The 25,464-nt window shown below is 45.8% G+C and overlaps 1 protein-coding gene across 6 annotated transcripts in view; it reads left to right on the forward strand.

Annotated features, from left to right (window-relative positions):
* The first annotated feature begins 9,382 nt into the window (after window positions 1-9,382).
* LOC115116355 (YTH domain-containing protein 1-like) overlaps window positions 9,383-25,464 on the forward strand; it is a 40,578-nt gene continuing 24,496 nt past the window's right edge. For 2 of the 6 annotated variants that reach the window (XR_010460607.1, XM_065007668.1), the window contains exons 1-8: window positions 9,384-9,622; window positions 14,604-14,705; window positions 15,016-15,419; window positions 18,460-18,763; window positions 20,873-21,021; window positions 21,909-22,017; window positions 22,407-22,524; window positions 23,752-23,836. Coding sequence is in view for 5 of the 6 variants with exons in the window: in XM_065007668.1 (XP_064863740.1) it covers window positions 9,595-9,622; window positions 14,604-14,705; window positions 15,016-15,419; window positions 18,460-18,763; window positions 20,873-21,021; window positions 21,909-22,017; window positions 22,407-22,524; window positions 23,752-23,836 (1,299 nt within the window). In the remaining variant the exon portion in view is untranslated. Of the gene's footprint in view, window positions 9,623-14,603; window positions 14,706-15,015; window positions 15,420-18,459; window positions 18,764-20,872; window positions 21,022-21,908; window positions 22,018-22,406; window positions 22,525-23,751; window positions 23,837-25,464 lie in introns of all 6 variants that reach the window. The other 4 variants (XM_065007672.1, XM_065007669.1, XM_065007670.1 and 1 more) reach the window with 4 other exon arrangements.

A 25,464-nucleotide genomic window follows, 5' to 3' on the forward strand; every position in this document is an offset into this window, starting at 1 on the left:
ATAGACTCAGTACTGGTACACCGTGTGTTTATAGTCATGTCATTACCTGGTACCCCTGCACATTGACTCAGTACTGGTACACCGTGTGTTTATAGTCATGTCATTACCTGGTACCCCTGCACATAGACTCAGTACTGGTATACCGTGTGTTTATAGTCATGTCATTACCTGGTACCCCTGCACATAGACTCAGTACTGGTATACCGTGTGTTTATAGTCATGTCATTACCTGGTACCCCTGCACATTGACTCAGTACTGGTGCACCATGTGTTTATAGTCATGTCATTACCTGGTACCCCTGCACATAGACTCAGTACTGGTATACCGTGTGTGTATAGCCATGTTATTACCTGGTACCCCTGCACATAGACTCAGTACTGGTATACCGTGTGTTTATAGTCATGTCATTACCTGGTACCCCTGCACATAGACTCAGTACTGGTATACCGTGTGTTTATAGTCATGTCATTACCTGGTACCCCTGCACATAGACTCAGTACTGGTGCACCATGTGTTTATAGCCATGTCATTACCTGGTACCCCTGCACATTGACTCAGTACTGGTATACCGTGTGTTTATAGTCATGTCATTACCTGGTACCCCTGCACATAGACTCAGTACTGGTGCACCATGTGTTTATAGCCATGTCATTACCTGGTACCCCTGCACATTGACTCAGTACTGGTATACCGTGTGTTTATAGTCATGTCATTACCTGGTACCCCTGCACATAGACTCAGTACTGGTATACCGTGTGTTTATAGTCATGTCATTACCTGGTACCCCTGCACATAGACTCAGTACTGGTATACCGTGTGTTTATAGTCATGTCATTACCTGGTACCCCTGCACATAGACTCAGTACTGGTGCACCATGTGTTTATAGTCATGTCATTACCTGGTACCCCTGCACATAGACTCAGTACTGGTATACCGTGTGTTTATAGTCATGTCATTACCTGGTACCCCTGCACATAGACTCAGTACTGGTATACCGTGTGTTTATAGTCATGTCATTACCTGGTACCCCTGCACATAGACTCAGTACTGGTATACCGTGTGTTTATAGTCATGTCATTACCTGGTACCCCTGCACATAGACTCAGTACTGGTATACCGTGTGTTTATAGTCATGTCATTACCTGGTACCCCTGCACATAGACTCAGTACTGGTATACCGTGTGTTTATAGTCATGTCATTACCTGGTACCCCTGCACATAGACTCAGTACTGGTATACCGTGTGTTTATAGTCATGTCATTACCTGGTACCCCTGCACATAGACTCAGTACTGGTATACCGTGTGTTTATAGTCATGTCATTACCTGGTACCCCTGCACATAGACTCAGTACTGGTATACCGTGTGTTTATAGTCATGTCATTACCTGGTACCCCTGCACATAGACTCAGTACTGGTATACCGTGTGTTTATAGTCATGTCATTACCTGGTACCCCTGCACATAGACTCAGTACTGGTATACCGTGTGTTTATAGTCATGTCATTACCTGGTACCCCTGCACATAGACTCAGTACTGGTATACCGTGTGTTTATAGTCATGTCATTACCTGGTACCCCTGCACATAGACTCAGTACTGGTATACCGTGTGTTTATAGTCATGTCATTACCTGGTACCCCTGCACATTGACTCAGTACTGGTATACCGTGTGTTTATAGTCATGTCATTACCTGGTACCCCTGCACATTGACTCAGTACTGGTATACCGTGTGTTTATAGTCATGTCATTACCTGGTACCCCTGCACATAGACTCAGTACTGGTATACCGTGTGTTTATAGTCATGTCATTACCTGGTACCCCTGCACATAGACTCAGTACTGGTACACCGTGTGTTTATAGTCATGTCATTACCTGGTACCCCTGCACATAGACTCAGTACTGGTATACCGTGTGTTTATAGTCATGTCATTACCTGGTACCCCTGCACATAGACTCAGTACTTGTACACCGTGTGTTTATAGTCATGTCATTACCTGGTACCCCTGCACATAGACTCAGTACTTGTACACCGTGTGTTTATAGTCATGTCATTACCTGGTACCCCTGCACATTGACTCAGTACTTGTACACCGTGTGTTTATAGTCATGTCATTACCTGGTACCCCTGCACATAGACTCAGTACTTGTACACCGTGTGTTTATAGTCATGTCATTACCTGGTACCCCTGCACATTGACTCAGTACTGGTATACCGTGTGTTTATAGTCATGTCATTACCTGGTACCCCTGCACATAGACTCAGTACTGGTATACCGTGTGTTTATAGTCATGTCATTACCTGGTACCCCTGCACATAGACTCAGTACTGGTATACCGTGTGTTTATAGTCATGTCATTACCTGGTACCCCTGCACATAGACTCAGTACTGGTACACCGTGTGTTTATAGTCATGTCATTACCTGGTACCCCTGCACATAGACTCAGTACTGGTATACCGTGTGTTTATAGTCATGTCATTACCTGGTACCCCTGCACATAGACTCAGTACTTGTACACCGTGTGTTTATAGTCATGTCATTACCTGGTACCCCTGCACATAGACTCAGTACTTGTACACCGTGTGTTTATAGTCATGTCATTACCTGGTACCCCTGCACATTGACTCAGTACTTGTACACCGTGTGTTTATAGTCATGTCATTACCTGGTACCCCTGCACATAGACTCAGTACTTGTACACCGTGTGTTTATAGTCATGTCATTACCTGGTACCCCTGCACATTGACTCAGTACTTGTACACCGTGTGTTTATAGTCATGTCATTACCTGGTACCCCTGCACATAGACTCAGTACTTGTACACCGTGTGTTTATAGTCATGTCATTACCTGGTACCCTGCACATAGACTCAGTACTTGTACACCGTGTGTTTATAGTCATGTCATTACCTGGTACCCCTGCACATAGACTCAGTACTGGTATACCGTGTGTTTATAGTTATGTCATTACCTGGTACCCCTGCACATAGACTCAGTACTTGTACACCGTGTGTTTATAGTCATGTCATTACCTGGTACCCCTGCACATAGACTCAGTACTTGTACACCGTGTGTTTATAGTCATGTCATTACCTGGTACCCCTGCACATAGACTCAGTACTTGTACACCGTGTGTTTATAGTCATGTCATTACCTGGTACCCCTGCACATAGACTCAGTACTTGTACACCGTGTGTTTATAGTCATGTCATTACCTGGTACCCCTGCACATAGACTCAGTACTTGTACACCGTGTGTTTATAGTCATGTCATTACCTGGTACCCCTGCACATAGACTCAGTACTTGTACACCGTGTGTTTATAGTCATGTCATTACCTGGTACCCCTGCACATAGACTCAGTACTGGTATACCGTGTGTTTATAGTCATGTCATTACCTGGTACCCCTGCACATAGACTCAGTACTTGTACACCGTGTGTTTATAGTCATGTCATTACCTGGTACCCCTGCACATAGACTCAGTACTTGTACACCGTGTGTTTATAGTCATGTCATTACCTGGTACCCCTGCACATAGACTCAGTACTTGTACACCGTGTGTTTATAGTCATGTCATTACCTGGTACCCCTGCACATAGACTCAGTACTGGTATACCGTGTGTTTATAGTCATGTCATTACCTGGTACCCCTGCACATAGACTCAGTACTGGTATACCGTGTGTTTATAGTCATGTCATTACCTGGTACCCCTGCACATAGACTCAGTACTGGTATACCGTGTGTTTATAGTCATGTCATTACCTGGTACCCCTGCACATAGACTCAGTACTGGTATACCGTGTGTTTATAGTCATGTCATTACCTGGTACCCCTGCACATAGACTCAGTACTGGTATACCGTGTGTTTATAGTCATGTCATTACCTGGTACCCCTGCACATAGACTCAGTACTGGTATACCGTGTGTTTATAGTCATGTCATTACCTGGTACCCCTGCACATAGACTCAGTACTGGTATACCGTGTGTTTATAGTCATGTCATTACCTGGTACCCCTGCACATAGACTCAGTACTGGTATACCGTGTGTTTATAGTCATGTCATTACCTGGTACCCCTGCACATAGACTCAGTACTGGTATACCGTGTGTTTATAGTCATGTCATTACCTGGTACCCCTGCACATAGACTCAGTACTGGTATACCGTGTGTTTATAGTCATGTCATTACCTGGTACCCCTGCACATAGACTCAGTACTGGTATACCGTGTGTTTATAGTCATGTCATTACCTGGTACCCCTGCACATAGACTCAGTACTGGTATACCGTGTGTTTATAGTCATGTCATTACCTGGTACCCCTGCACATTGACTCAGTACTGGTATACCGTGTGTTTATAGTCATGTCATTACCTGGTACCCCTGCACATTGACTCAGTACTGGTATACCGTGTGTTTATAGTCATGTCATTACCTGGTACCCCTGCACATAGACTCAGTACTGGTATACCGTGTGTTTATAGTCATGTCATTACCTGGTACCCCTGCACATAGACTCAGTACTGGTACACCGTGTGTTTATAGTCATGTCATTACCTGGTACCCCTGCACATAGACTCAGTACTGGTATACCGTGTGTTTATAGTCATGTCATTACCTGGTACCCCTGCACATAGACTCAGTACTTGTACACCGTGTGTTTATAGTCATGTCATTACCTGGTACCCCTGCACATAGACTCAGTACTTGTACACCGTGTGTTTATAGTCATGTCATTACCTGGTACCCCTGCACATTGACTCAGTACTTGTACACCGTGTGTTTATAGTCATGTCATTACCTGGTACCCTGCACATAGACTCAGTACTTGTACACCGTGTGTTTATAGTCATGTCATTACCTGGTACCCCTGCACATTGACTCAGTACTGGTATACCGTGTGTTTATAGTCATGTCATTACCTGGTACCCCTGCACATAGACTCAGTACTGGTATACCGTGTGTTTATAGTCATGTCATTACCTGGTACCCCTGCACATAGACTCAGTACTGGTATACCGTGTGTTTATAGTCATGTCATTACCTGGTACCCCTGCACATAGACTCAGTACTGGTACACCGTGTGTTTATAGTCATGTCATTACCTGGTACCCCTGCACATAGACTCAGTACTGGTATACCGTGTGTTTATAGTCATGTCATTACCTGGTACCCCTGCACATAGACTCAGTACTTGTACACCGTGTGTTTATAGTCATGTCATTACCTGGTACCCCTGCACATAGACTCAGTACTGGTATACCGTGTGTTTATAGTCATGTCATTACCTGGTACCCCTGCACATAGACTCAGTACTGGTACACCGTGTGTTTATAGTCATGTCATTACCTGGTACCCCTGCACATTGACTCAGTACTTGTACACCGTGTGTTTATAGTCATGTCATTACCTGGTACCCCTGCACATAGACTCAGTACTTGTACACCGTGTGTTTATAGTCATGTCATTACCTGGTACCCCTGCACATTGACTCAGTACTTGTACACCGTGTGTTTATAGTCATGTCATTACCTGGTACCCCTGCACATAGACTCAGTACTTGTACACCGTGTGTTTATAGTCATGTCATTACCTGGTACCCCTGCACATAGACTCAGTACTTGTACACCGTGTGTTTATAGTCATGTCATTACCTGGTACCCCTGCACATAGACTCAGTACTGGTACACCGTGTGTTTATAGTTATGTCATTACCTGGTACCCCTGCACATAGACTCAGTACTTGTACACCGTGTGTTTATAGTCATGTCATTACCTGGTACCCTGCACATAGACTCAGTACTTGTACACCGTGTGTTTATAGTCATGTCATTACCTGGTACCCCTGCACATAGACTCAGTACTTGTACACCGTGTGTTTATAGTCATGTCATTACCTGGTACCCCTGCACATAGACTCAGTACTTGTACACCGTGTGTTTATAGTCATGTCATTACCTGGTACCCCTGCACATAGACTCAGTACTTGTACACCGTGTGTTTATAGTCATGTCATTACCTGGTACCCCTGCACATAGACTCAGTACTTGTACACCGTGTGTTTATAGTCATGTCATTACCTGGTACCCCTGCACATAGACTCAGTACTGGTATACCGTGTGTTTATAGTCATGTCATTACCTGGTACCCCTGCACATAGACTCAGTACTTGTACACCGTGTGTTTATAGTCATGTCATTACCTGGTACCCCTGCACATAGACTCAGTACTTGTACACCGTGTGTTTATAGTCATGTCATTACCTGGTACCCCTGCACATAGACTCAGTACTTGTACACCGTGTGTTTATAGTCATGTCATTACCTGGTACCCCTGCACATAGACTCAGTACTGGTATACCGTGTGTTTATAGTCATGTCATTACCTGGTACCCCTGCACATAGACTCAGTACTGGTATACCGTGTGTTTATAGTCATGTCATTACCTGGTACCCCTGCACATAGACTCAGTACTGGTATACCGTGTGTTTATAGTCATGTCATTACCTGGTACCCCTGCACATAGACTCAGTACTGGTATACCGTGTGTTTATAGTCATGTCATTACCTGGTACCCCTGCACATAGACTCAGTACTGGTATACCGTGTGTTTATAGTCATGTCATTACCTGGTACCCCTGCACATTGACTCAGTACTGGTATACCGTGTGTTTATAGTCATGTCATTACCTGGTACCCCTGCACATAGACTCAGTACTGGTATACCGTGTGTTTATAGTCATGTCATTACCTGGTACCCCTGCACATAGACTCAGTACTGGTATACCGTGTGTTTATAGTCATGTCATTACCTGGTACCCTGCACATAGACTCAGTACTGGTATACCGTGTGTTTATAGTCATGTCATTACCTGGTACCCCTGCACATAGACTCAGTACTGGTATACCGTGTGTTTATAGTCATGTCATTACCTGGTACCCCTGCACATAGACTCAGTACTGGTATACCGTGTGTTTATAGTCATGTCATTACCTGGTACCCTGCACATAGACTCAGTACTGGTATACCGTGTGTTTATAGTCATGTCATTACCTGGTACCCCTGCACATAGACTCAGTACTGGTATACCGTGTGTTTATAGTCATGTCATTACCTGGTACCCCTGCACATAGACTCAGTACTGGTATACCGTGTGTTTATAGTCATGTCATTACCTGGTACCCCTGCACATAGACTCAGTACTGGTACACCGTGTGTTTATAGTCATGTCATTACCTGGTACCCCTGCACATAGACTCAGTACTTGTACACCGTGTGTTTATAGTCATGTCATTACCTGGTACCCCTGCACATAGACTCAGTACTGGTATACCGTGTGTTTATAGTCATGTCATTACCTGGTACCCCTGCACATAGACTCAGTACTTGTATACCGTGTGTTTATAGTCATGTCATTACCTGGTACCCCTGCACATAGACTCAGTACTGGTATACCGTGTGTTTATAGTCATGTCATTACCTGGTACCCCTGCACATAGACTCAGTACTGGTATACCGTGTGTTTATAGTCATGTCATTACCTGGTACCCCTGCACATAGACTCAGTACTGGTATACCGTGTGTTTATAGTCATGTCATTACCTGGTACCCCTGCACATAGACTCAGTACTTGTACACCGTGTGTTTATAGTCATGTCATTACCTGGTACCCCTGCACATAGACTCAGTACTTGTACACCGTGTGTTTATAGTCATGTCATTACCTGGTACCCCTGCACATTGACTCAGTACTTGTACACCGTGTGTTTATAGTCATGTCATTACCTGGTACCCCTGCACATAGACTCAGTACTTGTACACCGTGTGTTTATAGTCATGTCATTACCTGGTACCCCTGCACATAGACTCAGTACTGGTATACCGTGTGTTTATAGTCATGTCATTACCTGGTACCCCTGCACATAGACTCAGTACTGGTACACCGTGTGTTTATAGTCATGTCATTACCTGGTACCCCTGCACATAGACTCAGTACTGGTATACCGTGTGTTTATAGTCATGTCATTACCTGGTACCCCTGCACATAGACTCAGTACTGGTATACCGTGTGTTTATAGTCATGTCATTACCTGGTACCCCTGCACATAGACTCAGTACTTGTACACCGTGTGTTTATAGTCATGTCATTACCTGGTACCCCTGCACATAGACTCAGTACTTGTACACCGTGTGTTTATAGTTATTGTTACTTAGTGTATTTATTCCTCTTGTTATTATTTTTCTATTTTTCTCTCTGCATTGTTGGGAAGGGCCTGTAAGTAAGTACGTCACTGTTAGTCTACACCGGTTTATGAAGCATTTGACTTGTGTTGAATGCTGTAGTGGTGCGTGAGTAAAATCAGTGGGGAAGCCAAGTATATTGTATTATTGACTGTATGTTTGTTTTACTCCATGTGTAACTCTGTTGTTGTTGTTTGTGTCGCACTGCTTTGCTTTATCTTGGTCGCAGTTGTAAATGAGAACTTGTTCTCAACTAGCCTACCTGGTTAAATAAAGGTGAAATATATATATTTTTTAAAAGTCATATTACAACCGATGTGTTGTGATAATTGCGTTGTTTGTTCTATAACCTCTCCGTTCATATGCCACCGTGATATAGAGGTCTAAAGGCAGAGACAAGAAGAAGACACAGTGGTAGAATAAATTCAACCACACCTTTGTTTGTTCTATAACCTGTTAGTCCATATGCCACCGTGATATAGAGGTCTAAAGGCTGAGACAAGAAGAAGACACAGTGGTAGAATAAATTCAACCACGCCTTTGTTTCATTACAAAACCAGAGAACATCTGTCTGATGAAGTCCACAAAGCAAATATTGCAGATAACAAACAGCTACATGACCTACTGCAGGGGTCAAGAAATGTAATGTTTCTGACATTTTTCAGACTTCAAAACAACTTGATTTAGAACCACAGAGAATTTTACCGCAAGTCGCCAAAAACGTTTCCTCCACTCCTCGGGCACCATTTCAACTTCAACACTGTAATGAATAATCAGGGAGAGAAAGGTGTAGATTCACGCGCAGAGCGCCGCAGGTGTTTATTTCACCCCCACGGGGTGCGTGCAAGTTGAAAAAAGGTCGCAGTTACAAATGAGAACTTGTTCTCAACTAGCCTACCTGGTTAAATAAAGGTGGAATAAATTAGTTCAGGAGATCTACATGGAGTTTTGAGAGAAGGCGTTCCACCTTTCCAGTCCAACGGCCTGGTGTAGTATCATCTAGAGGGCCAAAGTAGTGGGATGGGTGTAGGGTTAGATCGTGGTGCAATTTAAATGCCTCCCCCTTTTTTTTGTTAGAAATGTGCAATCTGCACTCCGACCTGCGAAAGGCAGCAATACGCAACACGGGGTCTAGTCAGCCGGAAATGAACACGAAGATAAAGGAGGGATCCGCCATTTCAGTAGCTACGATGAGACCCACTTCTAGTAAACATTGAAGGGGAGGGGGGGTGCATCATTTTAACACATTTTTTTGCTAAATAAGTATTTAGTTAGCTATCGGGTCACTCGTGAGCGAAGGTAAAAACGAGTCCTCTAAAGGTTAGCGGAAAGCAGGGAAAGGGGCGGAAGATGGCGGTCGACAAACGAGATGAGAAAGGTACGTAACGTTAATCGCAGTAGTTTATGGGCTTATTTTTTTGGACCTACACTTGTCCCCTAGCCTTCCCGACTCTAGGATGACTCCCATTGTTAGGGCGGAGACATGAGCATCATTATATACATCTCTCTGGCTGTGTTTCTAACCATCCTTTGTGCCAGGTGATATATATCCCTCCTAAATAGCTCGGGATAATCTTCCTATAAACTCAGTAAGGCCAGCAGGCTCGTCTTTAAAATAAAACATATATATGTGTGTGTAACTGTTATAGAAGTTTTATTGTCCATTTTTGTTTTGTATTTAAACGCCACTTTACACGTGTACATGATACTGCAACAACATTCCCCCATGGGGACAATGAAGTCAGTAATGAATGAAGTTTTGTCAACGACGCGAGTTTCTCCCAACTGTCTTTTTGGAATGGCCAGTCAGTGAGTTCATTTAAATATGCTAATATTAATTTACACAAAGCCAGGTTAACGTTACCACGTTTCGATAGCTAGTTAACGAGTTATAATACTCATTTGGTTACTAGATACTAGTCTTACTGTTATAGCTAATTAGCAAAGAAAACAGCACCACAGTTTCTAAAAACCAGATGTGCGAGACTACCGGGAACGCTGGCCAAACAGACCAGGGCAAACAATGTGCAATTCTGGGCCCCTTAACACCCCATCGCCTATCCCATTGGTTCCTTCATTAACACCCCATCGCCTATCCCATTGGTTCCTTCATTAACACCCCCCTCGCCTATCCCATTGGTTCCTTCATTAACACCCCATCGCCTATCCCATTGGTTCCTTCATTAACACCCCATCGCCTATCCCATTGGTTCCTTCATTAACACCCCATCGCCTATCCCATTGGTTCCTTCATTAACACCCCATCGCCTATCCCATTGGTTCCTTCATTAACACCCCCGCCTATCGCCTTCATCCCATTGGTTCCTTCATTAACACCCCCTCGCCTATCCCATTGGTTCCTTCATTAACACCCCATCCTATCCCTTCATCCCCCCTCGCCTATTGGTTCCTTCATTAACACCCCATCGCCTATCCCATTGGTTCCTTCATTAACACCCCATCGCCTATCCCATTGGTTCCTTCATTAACACCCCACTTGACTGTCCCATTGGTTCGAATGCGAAAATGTATGCACTCACTACTGTAAGTTGCTCTTGATGAGAGCGTTCGCTAAATTACTGAAATGTGTGAACTTCCTCCCCTCAAGCACCCCATTGGTTCCTGCATGAACAACCCCCCCATCACCCCTGTCAACAGAACTATGGGAAAACGTTGCCTGACGGGCGGGGGCGAAGGACACTGTCTGGCGGTCACCCCCGCCTCCGACTAGCACAACACTGTGTGTTAGCTGCTAGCTTGCTAGTTAAGGACACCCTATGTTAGTTAGCATGCTTGTTAGCCAACAGTGTCGACACAGATTTGGTCTCGCCCCTGCCTACTGTGTACCGGACAAGCTGGCTAAGCTAGCACACCGTGTCCTAAGCTCCCACCTGCCCTTGCTGTCATTAACATAACTGCGGGAAAGCAGTACCAGACACGTGGGGACGAAGGACACGGTCTACCGGTGCACAGCCAGCTAGCTACTGTTGTCGCCCCCGCTCCTACTGTTGCCCACATGTAGGAACGCCCTAGAAATGCAGGCCGCAATTTCACCCTTCTAGACCAGGTCGGGGTTTAAGGTTTAGAAATCACAGCATGAGGCTGCATTTATTGTAGCTGGAGGTGTTAACAATGCAAATTTGAGGAAAACGTTACCAATTGGCCCAGGGTCGTCCGGGTTTGGCCGGTGTAGGCCTTCATTGTAAATAAGAACAACTTCTTAACTGACACGTCTAGTTAAATAAAGGTTATATTTTAAATGAAAAAATTAATACAAATAATTTGAAACCATGGATAGATGGGGCGGCAGGGTAGCCTAGTGGTTAGAGCGTTGGACTAGTAACCGAAAGGTTGCAAGTTCAAATCCCCGAGCTGACAAGGTACATCTGTCGTTCTGCCCCTGAACAGGCAGTTAACCCACTGTTCCTAGGCTGTCATTGAAAATAAGAATTTGTTCTTAACTGACTTGCCTAGTAAAATAAAGGTAAAAAAAATAATTAAAAAGATGGCAGCATTCGCGCAAAACTGAAAGCGTGAACCACTGCATTTAACCATGGCAAGGTGACTGGGAATATGATCGAATACACAGGAAATAACTAACATTTTTGTAAGGCAATCAAACAGCCAAAATGTCAGTACAAAGACCGTGGGAGTCGCAATTCAACGGCAGGTAGCCTAGTGGTTAGATCGTTGGACTAGTAACCAAAAGGTTGCAAGGTCGAATCCCCGAGCCGACAAGGTACAAATCTGTCGTTCTGCCCCTGAACAAGGCAGTTAACCCGCTGTTTTGTGAACGTGACCCTTAGCTAAAGTTTAAAAGCTAAAGTGTTTTTATAAAGAGTGCAGGGGCTATTTGAGTTAATGTGCACAGAGAAGACATGGAAAACAACGTCAATGAACTGTCTGGGTTAGTTATTAGTGATGCACCAATATCACAGTTTTGGCCGATACCGATATCCAATATTTTCCTTGCCAAAAAACCCACAATACCGATATTAAACATTTTAGCAGCCTTTTAAACATTCTAGGACAGTTAAATAGTTAACACACACACATGGACGCAGCGGTCTAATGCACTGCATCTCAGTTCAAGAGGCGTCACTACAGCCCCTGGTTCGAATCCAGGCTGTATCACATCCGGTCGTGATTGGGAGTCCCATAGGGCAGCGCACAATTTGCCCAGCGTCATCCGGGCCATCATTGTAAATAAGAATTTGTTCTTTAACTGACTTGCCTAGTTTATAAGACAGTTCTTATTTGATTAACGGTGCTTCGGACCCATCTGTGAAGCTAGCCACAATAAGGATTACCCACAAGTGGACTTTGCAGTTAGCCTTCAAAATAAAAGTATGACATAATTCTACTATTTATTCTTTTGCATCACTGTCAATGACATTCTTTTATTTTGAAGGCAAACCGCAAATTCCACTTGTGCCTAATTCTTATTGTGGCTAGCTTCACAACCTGGTCCGTTCGAGCCTCACTAGCCAGATGAAGCTAGCTGGCTGCTTCTAACGTTAACTTTGGGCAACAGGGTTAAGTAGCTAGCTGGCTAGCTATTTATTTTTCATGAACTGAAGTTCAATTTCAATAGTCACAACAAGTGGCAACCTAGCTAAATCTTACAAGGATTCCTAAATCATTGCTAAGAATAATGAAAAGGACTGCAGTTTTCAGGCTGGTTGTATTGGTGCTAGCTAGGTACCAAGCTAAAGCTAGCTACCCCAGAAGTTTACGGTCGAACAATTTATGCTTTATTACCAACGCGGTATTGTAAAAACATCGTTCGGGGCCGGTGTTTGCAGACTTTTTTTTTTGTACAGCTTTGACAGCGCTACTGTATCTTTTTTGACACGCAAAGATCCAAACAGAGTTCCATAGTATGTATGTTGTGAAGGTGATAGCAGTGACGCTATTACTGTGTAACTCCGGTAGGGCAACATCTGAAAAATAGCGCACTTGGTAGTGTGTACCGGTCCGCGACCAGTCGGCGAAAGCCAACATCACCCTCGACAGAGAACGGTTGATTGTCAAGGGCAATGAATTCCATTTTCTTGGCGTTAATGGATTTCGCCTTTTGAGTTATCTTGCTGAAGTGTTCTTACTCTTTCAAATGACCGCCGGACTTGTTGACTGGTTGATCCACACAGCAGACGTTGTGGGCGAGGTTAGGAATGCTGTGTTGTACTGCTGGACCTGTTGACTACTCGATCCACACAGCAGACGTTGTGGGCGAGGTTAGGAATGCTGTGTTGTACTGCTGGACCTGTTGACTACTCGATCCACACAGCAGACGTTGTGGGCGAGGTTAGGAATGCTGTGTTGTACTGCTGGACTTGTTGACTACTCGATCCACACAGCAGACATTGTGGGCCAGGTTAGGAATGCTGTGTTGTACTGCTGGACTTGTTGACTACTCGATCCACACAGCAGACATTGTGGGCGAGGTTAGGAATGCTGTGTTGTACTGCTGGACTTGTTGACTGGTTGATCCACACAGCAGACATTGTGGGCGAGGTTAGGAATGCTGTGTTGCACGTGTAGCGCTACATTTTACGTGGCGTCATTACTCCATGTACCTTCGTTATATAGGTCAGCTTTGGCATCGGTTTTGTACATCGGGCGTTAAACTAGACATCGGTGATGTTGGTATTTTTAGCTAATATCGGCCGATACCATATGTTCACCGATATATCGTACATCCCAATTTGGTTATATATATTTTTGGTTTTTGCCCTCTGGCCATAGCTAGCTATTCAGTTATTAGTTAGCTAGCTATTAGCTAACTAACTAAGCTACAGAGATGGTTAACAGAACCAATCGCGTCTCATTAGCTAGCTAAAGTTAGCTAAACGAGATCTAGCAGAACAGTGCAACTCGATTGTGCACCCCCTAGCTCTAGCTGAGACCAGAGGCTTGGATGACTTGTCTCCTGTGGCGCTATCTAGTTTGATGATGATAATAATATCTAAAAACCATTGATTAGCCCTCTACGCAGGCAAGAAGGCCAGTCCAAACATCAGCTCACTAGGCCATAGGTGCTTAACTGTTGTGCGCACACTAATACTACTAATTATAAACCACTAATGCTACGTTCCAAATAGCATCCTGTTCCCGTAATCTGGGCTGCCCAATCCAGGTCCTCCTGTTTTTTTCTTTCTTTCTACTAGTAGTTAATTGCACTCACCCGGTGCCCCAGGTCTGAATTAGTCCCTGGTTTTAGAAAGCGAGGATGAAAACCAGAAGTGTGGGCAGCCCTGCTCTACATAGGGCACTAGTTCTGACCAGAGCTCTATGGGCCTTGATCAAATGTAGTAGATTTTCTATTAAACATAGTGTGGTTGAATCTGTCGTCCCAGACGGAGAGCTCAACGTGCTGGATGACATCCTCACCGAGGCCCCGGACCAGGATGATGAGCTCTATAACCCTGAGAGTGAACAGCACGTCAACCAGAAAAAAGGTACCTTTTTTTTTTTTTACCACACAGTTCTGAGAATTGGCAGATTTAAAAGCCTATTGGTTAGAGTCTGTTTGTGCCGTCAATGCTAAATGCACTCATAGTTCCGGTTTGTAATGGCGCTGGCAAGAGCACAAACGGATGGTTGAATGAGGGTGCACACGTAAAATAAAAAACCTGATGCTTCTTACTACTTTTAGCTTTTATTGAATTCAGTATCGAATCCCAAATAGACCCAAGAGCACTAAACAGACCAGGTTAGATGTTGACCTTTTTTAATATTTGAAGATGACTGACTTTTCCCGCCCTCCAGGGTCTAAGAGGAAGAACAACCGAGGGGATAACCACGTGCTGAAGCGTCTGCGACCCACGGCTCACACCACCGCCAGACAGGCTACTAAGAGATCAGCCCCCTCGGCTGGGGCCAGCGGGAAAAAGCCAGTCAACTCCAGGAGGGGACGGCACCCCTCCGAGTACGATACTGATAGTTACTATGAGGACAGGAAGACCCATCCTATAAGAGATGGTGGGGTGCAGAGAGGGGAGCCTCCCAAAGCAGCCCACCCTGACAAGCCCCTTGGCCGCAGGAAGACCCATCCTATGAGAGATGGTGGGGCGCAGAGAGGGGAGCCTCCCAAAGCAGCCCATCCTGACAAGCCCCTGGGCCGCAGGAGAGAGCCAGACAGACACAGGATCATGCCTGAGCTCACCACCGAGGTAGGAGCTGCTTTACCAAGGATTATGGGGGGGGGAGGGTTACTTTAGCATAGCTGCAGGGCTGTTCAATTCTGATCCTGGTGGGCATGAATTGTTTCTACCTGGTAGATATTGGCACTCACCTACTGTCCACAAGTGAAAACCTTCCAGGGTAGCCATTGAACAGCGCATAGTATTTAACTTAATCCATGCCACACATTGTTTCTGTCCCAACATCAAGTAGTAAATGGCTTCATTTTCATCCGGTGATCACGGAAGTTCAACGCTATTTGGCCGGGAGCCACAAGTATATGAGCTTACAATGAAAAAGCAAGATGCTCGGGGACGATGGCCTTTTAGGCAGAGTTGCAAAGAAAGAGACATATTTCAGACTGGCCAATTAAAAATAAAATATTAAGATGGGCAAAAGAACACAGACACTGGACAGAGGAACTCTGCCTAGAAGGCCAGCATCCCGGAGTCGCCTCTTCACTGTTGACGTTGAGACTGGTGTTTTGAGGGTACTATTTAATGAAGCTGCCAGTTGAGGACTTGTGAGACACTCTAGACACACTAATGTACTTGTTATTTCGCTAGCTTTAAATTCCGTAATTTTACTCCCATCTTGCATTAGTGAACTCTCACTCCACTTGCTACACATTGAGCCGCTTTGATTGGCCAACATAACCAACAGGCTACACACATGTAGGCTACCAGTCAGCTACCAGTTTTTTTTTTTTTTATGGGGTGCTCATCATAAAAACAAAAGGCTAAATTGAAAAGTTTGTTTTTATTAAATTAATAATTTGAAATGTTATGTCCTTGTATGTAACATTGTCACATGTTTTATGCCTATAGGAAAGTTGGACGCTACCGGCATCTTCTCACATTTCAAAGTGTTTTAGTCTGTAATTAACATTGTTTTGCGAACAGTAATTTAACAGATTCAACATTTCTACATGCCGTGTTGCGTTATTCAAATGTGTTAACTTTATAACATGAGTGGCGCTAACATGATACAGTCCAGACTCCCAGTGGTTCCCCGGGACAGACTCCCAGTGGTTCCCCGGGACAGACTCCCAGTGGTTCCCCGGGACAGACTCCCAGTGGTTCCCCGGGACAGACTCCCAGTGGTTCCCCGGGACAGACTCCCAGTGGTTCCCCGGGACAGACTCCCAGTGGTTCCCCGGGACAGACTCCCAGTGGTTCCCCGGGACAGACTCCCAGTGGTTCCCCGGGACAGACTCCCAGTGGTTCCCCGGGACAGACTCCCAGTGGTTCCCCGGGACAGACTCCCAGTGGTTCCCCGGGACAGACTCCCAGTGGTTCCCCGGGACAGACTCCCAGTGGTTCCCCGGGACAGACTCCCAGTGGTTCCCCGGGACAGACTCCCAGTGGTTCCCCGGGACAGACTAGAGTCAGAATGAGAGAGGAGATAACATGATACAGTCCAGACTCCCAGTGGTTCCTCAGGACAGACTCCCAGTGGTTCCTCAGGACAGACTAGAGTCAGTATGAGAGAGGAGATAACATGGTACAGTCCAGACTCCCAGTGGTTCCTCAGGACAGACTCCCAGTGGTTCCTCAGGACAGACTAGAGTCAGTATGAGAGAGGAGATAACATGGTACAGTCCAGACTCCCAGTGGTTCCTCAGTCCAGACTCCCAGTGGTTCCTCAGTCCAGACTCCCAGTGGTTCCTCAGTCCAGACTCCCAGTGGTTCCTCAGTCCAGACTCCCAGTGGTTCCTCAGTCCAGACTCCCAGTGGTTCCTCAGTCCAGACTCCCAGTGGTTCCTCAGTCCAGACTCCCAGTGGTTCCTCAGTCCAGACTCCCAGTGGTTCCTCAGTCCAGACTCCCAGTGGTTCCTCAGTCCAGACTCCCAGTGGTTCCTCAGTCCAGACTCCCAGTGGTTCCTCAGTCCAGACTCCCAGTGGTTCCTCAGTCCAGACTCCCAGTGGTTCCTCAGTCCAGACTCCCAGTGGTTCCTCAGTCCAGACTCCCAGTGGTTCCTCAGTCCAGACTCCCAGTGGTTCCTCAGTCCAGACTCCCAGTGGTTCCTCAGTCCAGACTCCCAGTGGTTCCTCAGTCCAGACTCCCAGTGGTTCCTCAGTCCAGACTCCCAGTGGTTCCTCAGTCCAGACTCCCAGTGGTTCCTCAGTCCAGACTCCCAGTGGTTCCTCAGTCCAGACTCCCAGTGGTTCCTCAGTCCAGACTCCCAGTGGTTCCTCAGTCCAGACTCCCAGTGGTTCCTCAGTCCAGACTCCCAGTGGTTCCTCAGTCCAGACTCCCAGTGGTTCCTCAGTCCAGACTCCCAGTGGTTCCTCAGTCCAGACTCCCAGTGGTTCCTCAGTCCAGACTCCCAGTGGTTCCTCAGTCCAGACTAGAGTCAGAATGAGAGAGGAGATAACATGGTACAGTCTAGACTCCCAGTGGTTCCCCAGGACAGACTAGAGTCAGAATGAGAGAGGAGATAACATGGTACAGTCCAGACTCCCAGTGGTTCCCCAGGACAGACTAGAGCCAGTATGAGAGGGGAGATAACATGATACAGTCCAGACTCCCAGTGGTTCCTCAGGACAGACTAGAGTCAGTATGAGAGAGGAGATAACATGGTACAGTCCAGACTCCCAGTGGTTCCTCGGGACAGACTAGAGTCAGTATGAGAGAGGAGATAACATGGTACAGTCCAGACTAGAGTCAGAATGAGAGAGGAGATAACATGGTACAGTCCAGACTCCCAGTGGTTCCCCAGGACAGACTAGAGTCAGTATGAGAGAGGAGATAACATGGTACAGTCCAGACTAGAGTCAGAATGAGAGAGGAGATAACATGGTACAGTCCAGACTCCCAGTGGTTCCTCAGGACAGACTAGAGTCAGAATGAGAGAGGAGTCTACGTGAGACACATTTTGACATAAGTACAAAAAGTTGAGTACCGAACCGTTTTAATGTTCTAGTATCGAGAAGAAAGATGAGCTTTGGTGTACCATGCAACACTAGTCCATCTGTTCTGTAGAGACTGAGGGTTAGGTTACTGATGTCCATCTGTTCTGTTGTCTAGAAGCAGAGTCCTCCCAGCGAGGAGGTCAGCCCCTCTAAGGAAGCAACAGAAGAAGAGGAGGCATCAGACCAGGAGACGGGCAGCACGGCCGAGTCCTCCGAGGGACACCGATCCAACATGGAGGGAGAGGAAGATGAAGAGGAGGGCGAGGAGGAAGAATATGAGGTGCAGGAAGTGGATCAGAGAGCCAAGAATGCTCCAAATGATTACGACATTCGCAGTGAAGTCAGCGACTCCCAGTCTGAGTCTGTGTCCTTCTCTGAGGGGGAGTCTGTTCTCTCCGGCTCTGCCTCTGAGGCTTCAGGTAAAACACACCTGCTCAACATCTGACGTGGGCTATGTTCCAATTTATCTGTCCCTCTTCCCAAGTGTGCACTTGTTCACTTCCCTTCATGGATTAAGAAGGAAATGACTGGAATAAGAAAGTGGTGGGAACTCCCCTCTAGTCTGAATTGGTGTAAGCAAATAATGGTCAATACATTTGTATGAAGTAGTGAACAAGTGTACAATTCAGGAAGAAGAGATTATTGGGACACTCTCTTAGGCTTTATGAAAATTCTGAAATAACACCTTTTACACTTCTGATGTAAAAATGACCCAATGCCCTGACTTTTTTAAACCAGAACTACCAAAAACATATTTAGTAAGGTGAACCTGTTAACGGAAAAGCCCCGGTCAGCAGTTCGATGTGAGTTGTTCACTCCGGTAACCGACACTGCTCTGCCTGTTTAAAAAAAAAACTCTTACATTTCCAGCTAATGATACTGGTTGTCCCTCAATGAATAACGCCTATCATTTCCCATGCAGATGTAGCCTACCGATATTAGAACAGGGAATAGGGTAGGTCTACCTCTCGTTGGCCTCGGCAGATCCGTCTCCCGCACTGGTAGGACAGTTATATGACTTGTAGGTCCGTGTCAGACTCTGTTACATGCAGACAAGTTTGATAAGGCTGAGGGAGAGGACTCATCAATTCAGTCACAACAGATGAGAGGAATAAGGCTGAGGGAGAGGACTCATCAATTCAGTCACAACAGATGAGCGGAATAAGGCTGACGGAGACTCATCAATTCAGTCACAACAGATGAGAGGAATAAGGCTGAGGGAGACTCATCAATTCAGTCACAACAGATGAGAGGAATAAGGCTGAGGGAGAGGACTCATCAATTCAGTCACAACAGATGAGAGGAATAAGGCTGAGGGAGAGGACTCATCAATTCAGTCACAACAGATGAGAGGAATAAGGCTGAGGGAGAGGACTCATCAATTCAGTCACAACAGATGAGAGGAATAAGGCTGAGGGAGAGGACTCATCAATTCAGTCACAACAGATGAGAGGAATAAGGCTGAAGGAGACTCATCAATTCAGTCACAACAGATGAGAGGAATAAGGCTGAGGGAGACTCATCAATTCAGTCACAACAGATGAGAGGAATAAGGCTGACGGAGACTCATCAATTCAGTCACAACAGATGAGAGGAATAAGGCTGACGGAGACTCATCAATTCAGTCACAACAGATGAGAGGAATAAGGCTGACGGAGACTCATCAATTCAGTCACAACAGATGAGAGGAATAAGGCTGAGGGAGAGGACTCATCAATTCAGTCACAACAGATGAGAGGAATAAGGCTGAGGGAGAGGACTCATCAATTCAGTCACAACAGATGAGCGGAATAAGGCTGAAGGAGACTCATCAATTCAGTCACAACAGATGAGCGGAATAAGGCTGAAGGAGACTCATCAATTCAGTCACAACAGATGAGAGGAATAAGGCTGAAGGAGAGGACTCATCAATTCAGTCACAACAGATGAGAGGAATAAGGCTGAGGGAGAGGACTCATCAATTCAGTCACAACAGATGAGAGGAATAAGGCTGAGGGAGAGGACTCATCAATTCAGTCACAACAGATGAGAGGAATAAGGCTGAAGGAGACTCATCAATTCAGTCACAACAGATGAGAGGAATAAGGCTGAAGGAGACTCATCAATTCAGTCACAACAGATGAGAGGAATAAGGCTGAGGGAGAGGACTCATCAATTCAGTCACAACAGATGAGAGGAATAAGGCTGAAGGAGACTCATCAATTCAGTCACAACAGATGAGAGGAATAAGGCTGAAGGAGACTCATCAATTCAGTCAATTCATAACATTGGAATCGTTAGCCATGCAAACCTTTTGGATCGGTCTGGGCTCCCGCGGACTGATGCACTAGCGCCTTAAACATTAGAATCGGGGAACAATGCTTATCTGTGAGTGCTTATATCCTTAAAGCACACTGTCCATTTTTTTTGTCTTTCATTGCTGAAGAATCAATGTATCGATCTTTCTCTTGTTCTGCGTGTTGTTTTGTCGCTGTGCCATGTGCTATGAGTTATTTGCATGTATTTGAAAACTGTGTGGTGTTCTCCAGGTTCTGAGAAAACGCATGAGAAACTGTCGTCGTCGGTCCGCGCTGTCCGCAAGAACCAGAACAGCAAGCTGAAGTATGTCATACGAGACGCCCGTTTCTTCATGATCAAGAGCAACAACCACGAGAACGTGTCCCTGGCCAAGGCGAAGGTATCTTAAAAGGGATGCTGGGAAATTCTAGCACACATATACCAGTGTTCTACTTCCCCGGAGTCAGATGAACTTGTGGATACCATTTCCATGTCTCTGTGTGCAGTATAAAAGAAGTTAGCAATGTTACCGTATCTATAGACTTCCAGTCGTTGCGCTAGCGCTAGTTAGCATTGGCTCGTGAAACTACTACGGACTTTGTATGTCTGTGCGTGCACTATAGAATGCTAGAAGTAGAACAGGGGCCTTTGTATGTCTGTGCGTGCACTATAGAATGCTAGAAGTAGAACAGGGGCCTTGGTATGTCTGTGCGTGCACTATAGAATGCTAGAAGTAGAACAGGGGCCTTGGTATGTCTGTGCGTGTACTATAGAATGCTAGAAGTAGAACAGGGGCCTTGGTATGTCTGTGCGTGCACTATAGAATGCTAGAAGTAGAACAGGGGCCTTTGTATGTCTGTGCGTGCACTATAGAATGCTAGAAGTAGAACAGGGGCCTTGGTATGTCTGTGCGTGCACTATAGAATGCTAGAAGTAGAACAGGGGCCTTTGTATCCCTTTAACTCAGAAGCTACGCACCAAATGGCACCCTACTCCCTACGTAGTGCACTGCTTGTGACCGAAGGTATTGCCGTGGTTAAAAGTAGTGCATCATATAGTGAATACGGCGCCTGGGGAGGTCGGGTGGCGCCTGGGGGAGGTCGGGTGGCGCCTGGGGGAGGTCGGGTGGAGCCACGGACGTAACCATAGTCTCTTAGGAAGACTGTACAAAACACTGTCAAATGCCTTTTGAACTGCAGGAAATGTACCGAGTAAAAGTTGGTATGAAAATGTTTCACCATGTTGAATACAAGCAAAACAGTTGGATGTTGACTTTGTTATTTCCAGGGTGTGTGGTCCACTCTGCCTGTGAATGAGAAGAAGCTGAATGCCGCCTTCCGTTCCGATCGCAGTGTCATCCTGGTCTTCTCAGTCAAGGAGAGTGGCAAGTTCCAAGGTGAAGTTCATATGGTTAATATGTACATACATGTTTCATTCATCCAGCTCCAGCAGAAGTGTCGAGGCTCCCCCAGGACTGGAGTTGGCTTTCCCCATGTTTCATTCATCCAGCTCCAGCAGAAGTGTCGAGGCTCCCCCAGGACTGGAGTTGGCTTTCCCCATGTTTCATTCATCCAGCTCCAGCAGAAGTGTCGAGGCTCCCCCAGGACTGGAGTTGGCTTTCCCCATGTTTCATTCATCCAGCTCCAGCAGAAGTGTCGAGGCTCCCCCAGGACTGTAGTTTTCCCAATGTTGTGTAAATGTTGATCGCCTTTTTGACTCCAGAAAGCGGTAAGATGGCGAGACGAAGTCTCGTGAACTGAATGTGTTGTCCTCCTGTGTGTGCAGGTTTCGCCAGGCTGTCCTCTGAGTCTCATCATGGAGGGTCTCCCATCCACTGGGTCCTGCCTGCTGGGATGAACGCCAAGATGCTGGGTGGGGTGTTCAAGATCGACTGGATCTGCAGGTAAGGCCTAAACCATACCTTTTTTATAATGTGGTAGCTAGAATTCAAATGTAACTTCAGACAAAATTAATTACAGGACGATTTTCCCAGTCTGAAAGATCTCTATGGATAATCTCCATATAATTTTTATTTAACCAGGCAAGTCAGTTAAGAACAAATTCTTATTTACAATGACAGCCTAGGAACAGTGGGTTAACTGGTCTAGGAACAGTGGGTTAACTGGCCTAGGAACAGTGGGTTAACTGGTCTAGGAACAGTGGGTTAACTGGTCTAGGAACAGTGGGTTAACTGGTCTAGGAACAGTGGGTTAACTGGTCTAGGAACAGTGGGTTAACTGGTCTAGGAACAGTGGGTTTAACTGGTCTAGGAACAGTGGGTTTAACTGCCTGTTCAGGGGCAGAACAACAGATTTGTACCTTGTCAGCTCAGGGATTTGAACTTGCAACCTTTCGGTTACTAGTCCAATGCTCTAACCACTAGGCTACCCTGCCACCTCTACACTCTAACCACTAGGCTACCCTGCCACCTCTACACTCTAACCACTAGGCTACCCTGCCACCTCTACACTCTAACCACTAGGCTACCCTGCCACCTCTACACTCTAACCACTAGGCTACCCTGCCTCCACTCTAACCACTCTAACCACTAGGCTACCCTGCCTCCTCTACACTCTAACCACTAGGCTACCTGCCTCCTCTACACTCTAACCACTAGGCTACCCTGCCCCCTCTACACTCTAACCACTAGGCTACCCTGCCACCTCTACACTCTAACCACTAGGCTACCCTGCCACCTCTACACTCTAACCACTAGGCTACCCTGCCACCTCTACACTCTAACCACTAGGCTACCCTGCCACCTCTACACTCTAACCACTAGGCTACCCTGCCACCTCTACACTCTAACCACTAGGCTACCCTGCCACCTCTACACTCTAACCACTAGGCTACCCTGCCACCTCTACACTCTAACCACTAGGCTACCCTGCCACCTCTACACTCTAACCACTAGGCTACCCTGCCACCTCTACACTCTAACCACTAGGCTACCCTGCCACCTCTACACTCTAACCACTAGGCTACCCTGCCACCTCTACACTCTAACCACTAGGCTACCCTGCCACCTCTACACTCTAACCACTACCCTAAAGAGCTTTTAACCCCTTGGTGTTTTGTCATCCCAGACCTGTTTTTAAGACTTCTGCTCTAAACCATTTTTTGTTTTCAGACGGGAGTTGCCGTTCACTAAAACGGCTCACCTCTCCAACTCGTGGAACGAACACAAGCCTGTAAAGATCGGCCGAGACGGACAGGTAAACATTATTGATTAATAATTTATATCAGAGTCGGGGCCCAGTCGCAGTGCTGTGTGCTCCGGACCGCGCATTGGACCCCTGGGCATGGCTTCAAAGCCTCTAATTCACCTCCTATATACACTACATGACCAATAGTATGTGGACACCTGCTGTGTCGAACATCTCATTCCAAAATCATGACCATTAATATGGAGTTGATCCCCCTCCCCTTTGCTGCTATAACAGCCTCCAACTCTTCTGGGAAGTTTTTCCACTAGATGTTGGAACGTTGCTCCCGAGTGGCTCAGCGGTCTATGGCACCGCATCTCAGTGCAAGAGGCGTCAATACAGTCCCTGGTGAAGTGTGATTCATCACTCCAGAGAAAGCGTTTCCACTACTCCAGAGTCCAATGGCGGCGAGCTTTAAACCACTCCAGCCGACGCTTGGCATTGCACATGGTGATCTTAGGCTTGTGTACGGCTGCTCCGCCATGGAAACCCGTTTCATGAAGTTCCCGACAAACGGTTCTTGTGCAAAAGTTGCTTCCAGAGGCAGTTTGGAACTCGGTAGTGAATGTTGCAACTGAGGACAGACGGTTTTTACACACTATACGCTTCAACACTCTGCAGTCCTGTTCTGTGAGCTTGTGTGGCCTACCATGGATCCTGAGTTTTGTTCAGTGACTGTGTTGCAACCGAGGACAGACGATGTTTACGCTCTTCAGCACTCTGCGGTCCCGTTCTGTGAGCTTGTGTGGCCTACCACTTCGCGGCTGAGCCGTTTTTGGTCCTAGACGTTTCCACTTCACAATAACAGCACTTGCGTTTGACCGGAGCAGCTCTAGCATGGCCAAAATTTTCCAAACTAACTTGTTGGAAAGATGGCATCCTATGACACATTAACAGTCACTGAGCTCTTCTGTAAGGTCGCTGTTTTGTCTATGGAGATTGCATGGCAGTGTGCTCGATTTTATACACCTGTCAGCAACGGTTGTGGCTGACATGGCCCAATCCATTAATTTGAAGTTTAAATATATCTGTATCTATCGGTCTCGTCTAATTCACCTCTTTAGACAGAGCCTTCACGATGTATTCACACCCCTTGACTTTTTCCACATTTTGATGTGTTAAAGCCTGAATTTATAAAAGATTAAATGGACATTTTGGGTAACTGACCTACACACAATACCCCATAATGTCTAATTTGTTATTTAGAAAATGTATTAAAAATGAAAAGTTGAATAAGTATTCAACCCTTTTTATTATGACAAGCCTCAATAAGTTCAGGAGTAAACATGGAGTAAACATGGAGTAAACATGTACATAATAAGTAGCATGGACTCACTCTGTGTGCCATAATAGTGTTTTAATATGAGTTTTGAATGACTACCTCATCTCTGTACCTCACACATATACAATTAGTCTGTAAGGTCCCTTAGTCAAGCAGTGAATTTCAAACGGATTCCACCACAAAGACCAGGTAGATTTTTCAATGCTTTGCAAAGAAGGGTACCTATTGGTAGATTTTTTTTTTTTTTTATAATACCAAAAAAAGCAGATATTGAATATCCCTTTGAGCATGGTGAATTACACTTTGGATGGTGTATCAATACACCCAGTCACTGCAAAGATACAGGCGTCCTTCC

This window comes from Oncorhynchus nerka, linkage group LG22, assembly GCF_034236695.1.
Source record: "Oncorhynchus nerka isolate Pitt River linkage group LG22, Oner_Uvic_2.0, whole genome shotgun sequence".
Taxonomy (NCBI): domain Eukaryota; kingdom Metazoa; phylum Chordata; class Actinopteri; order Salmoniformes; family Salmonidae; genus Oncorhynchus; species Oncorhynchus nerka.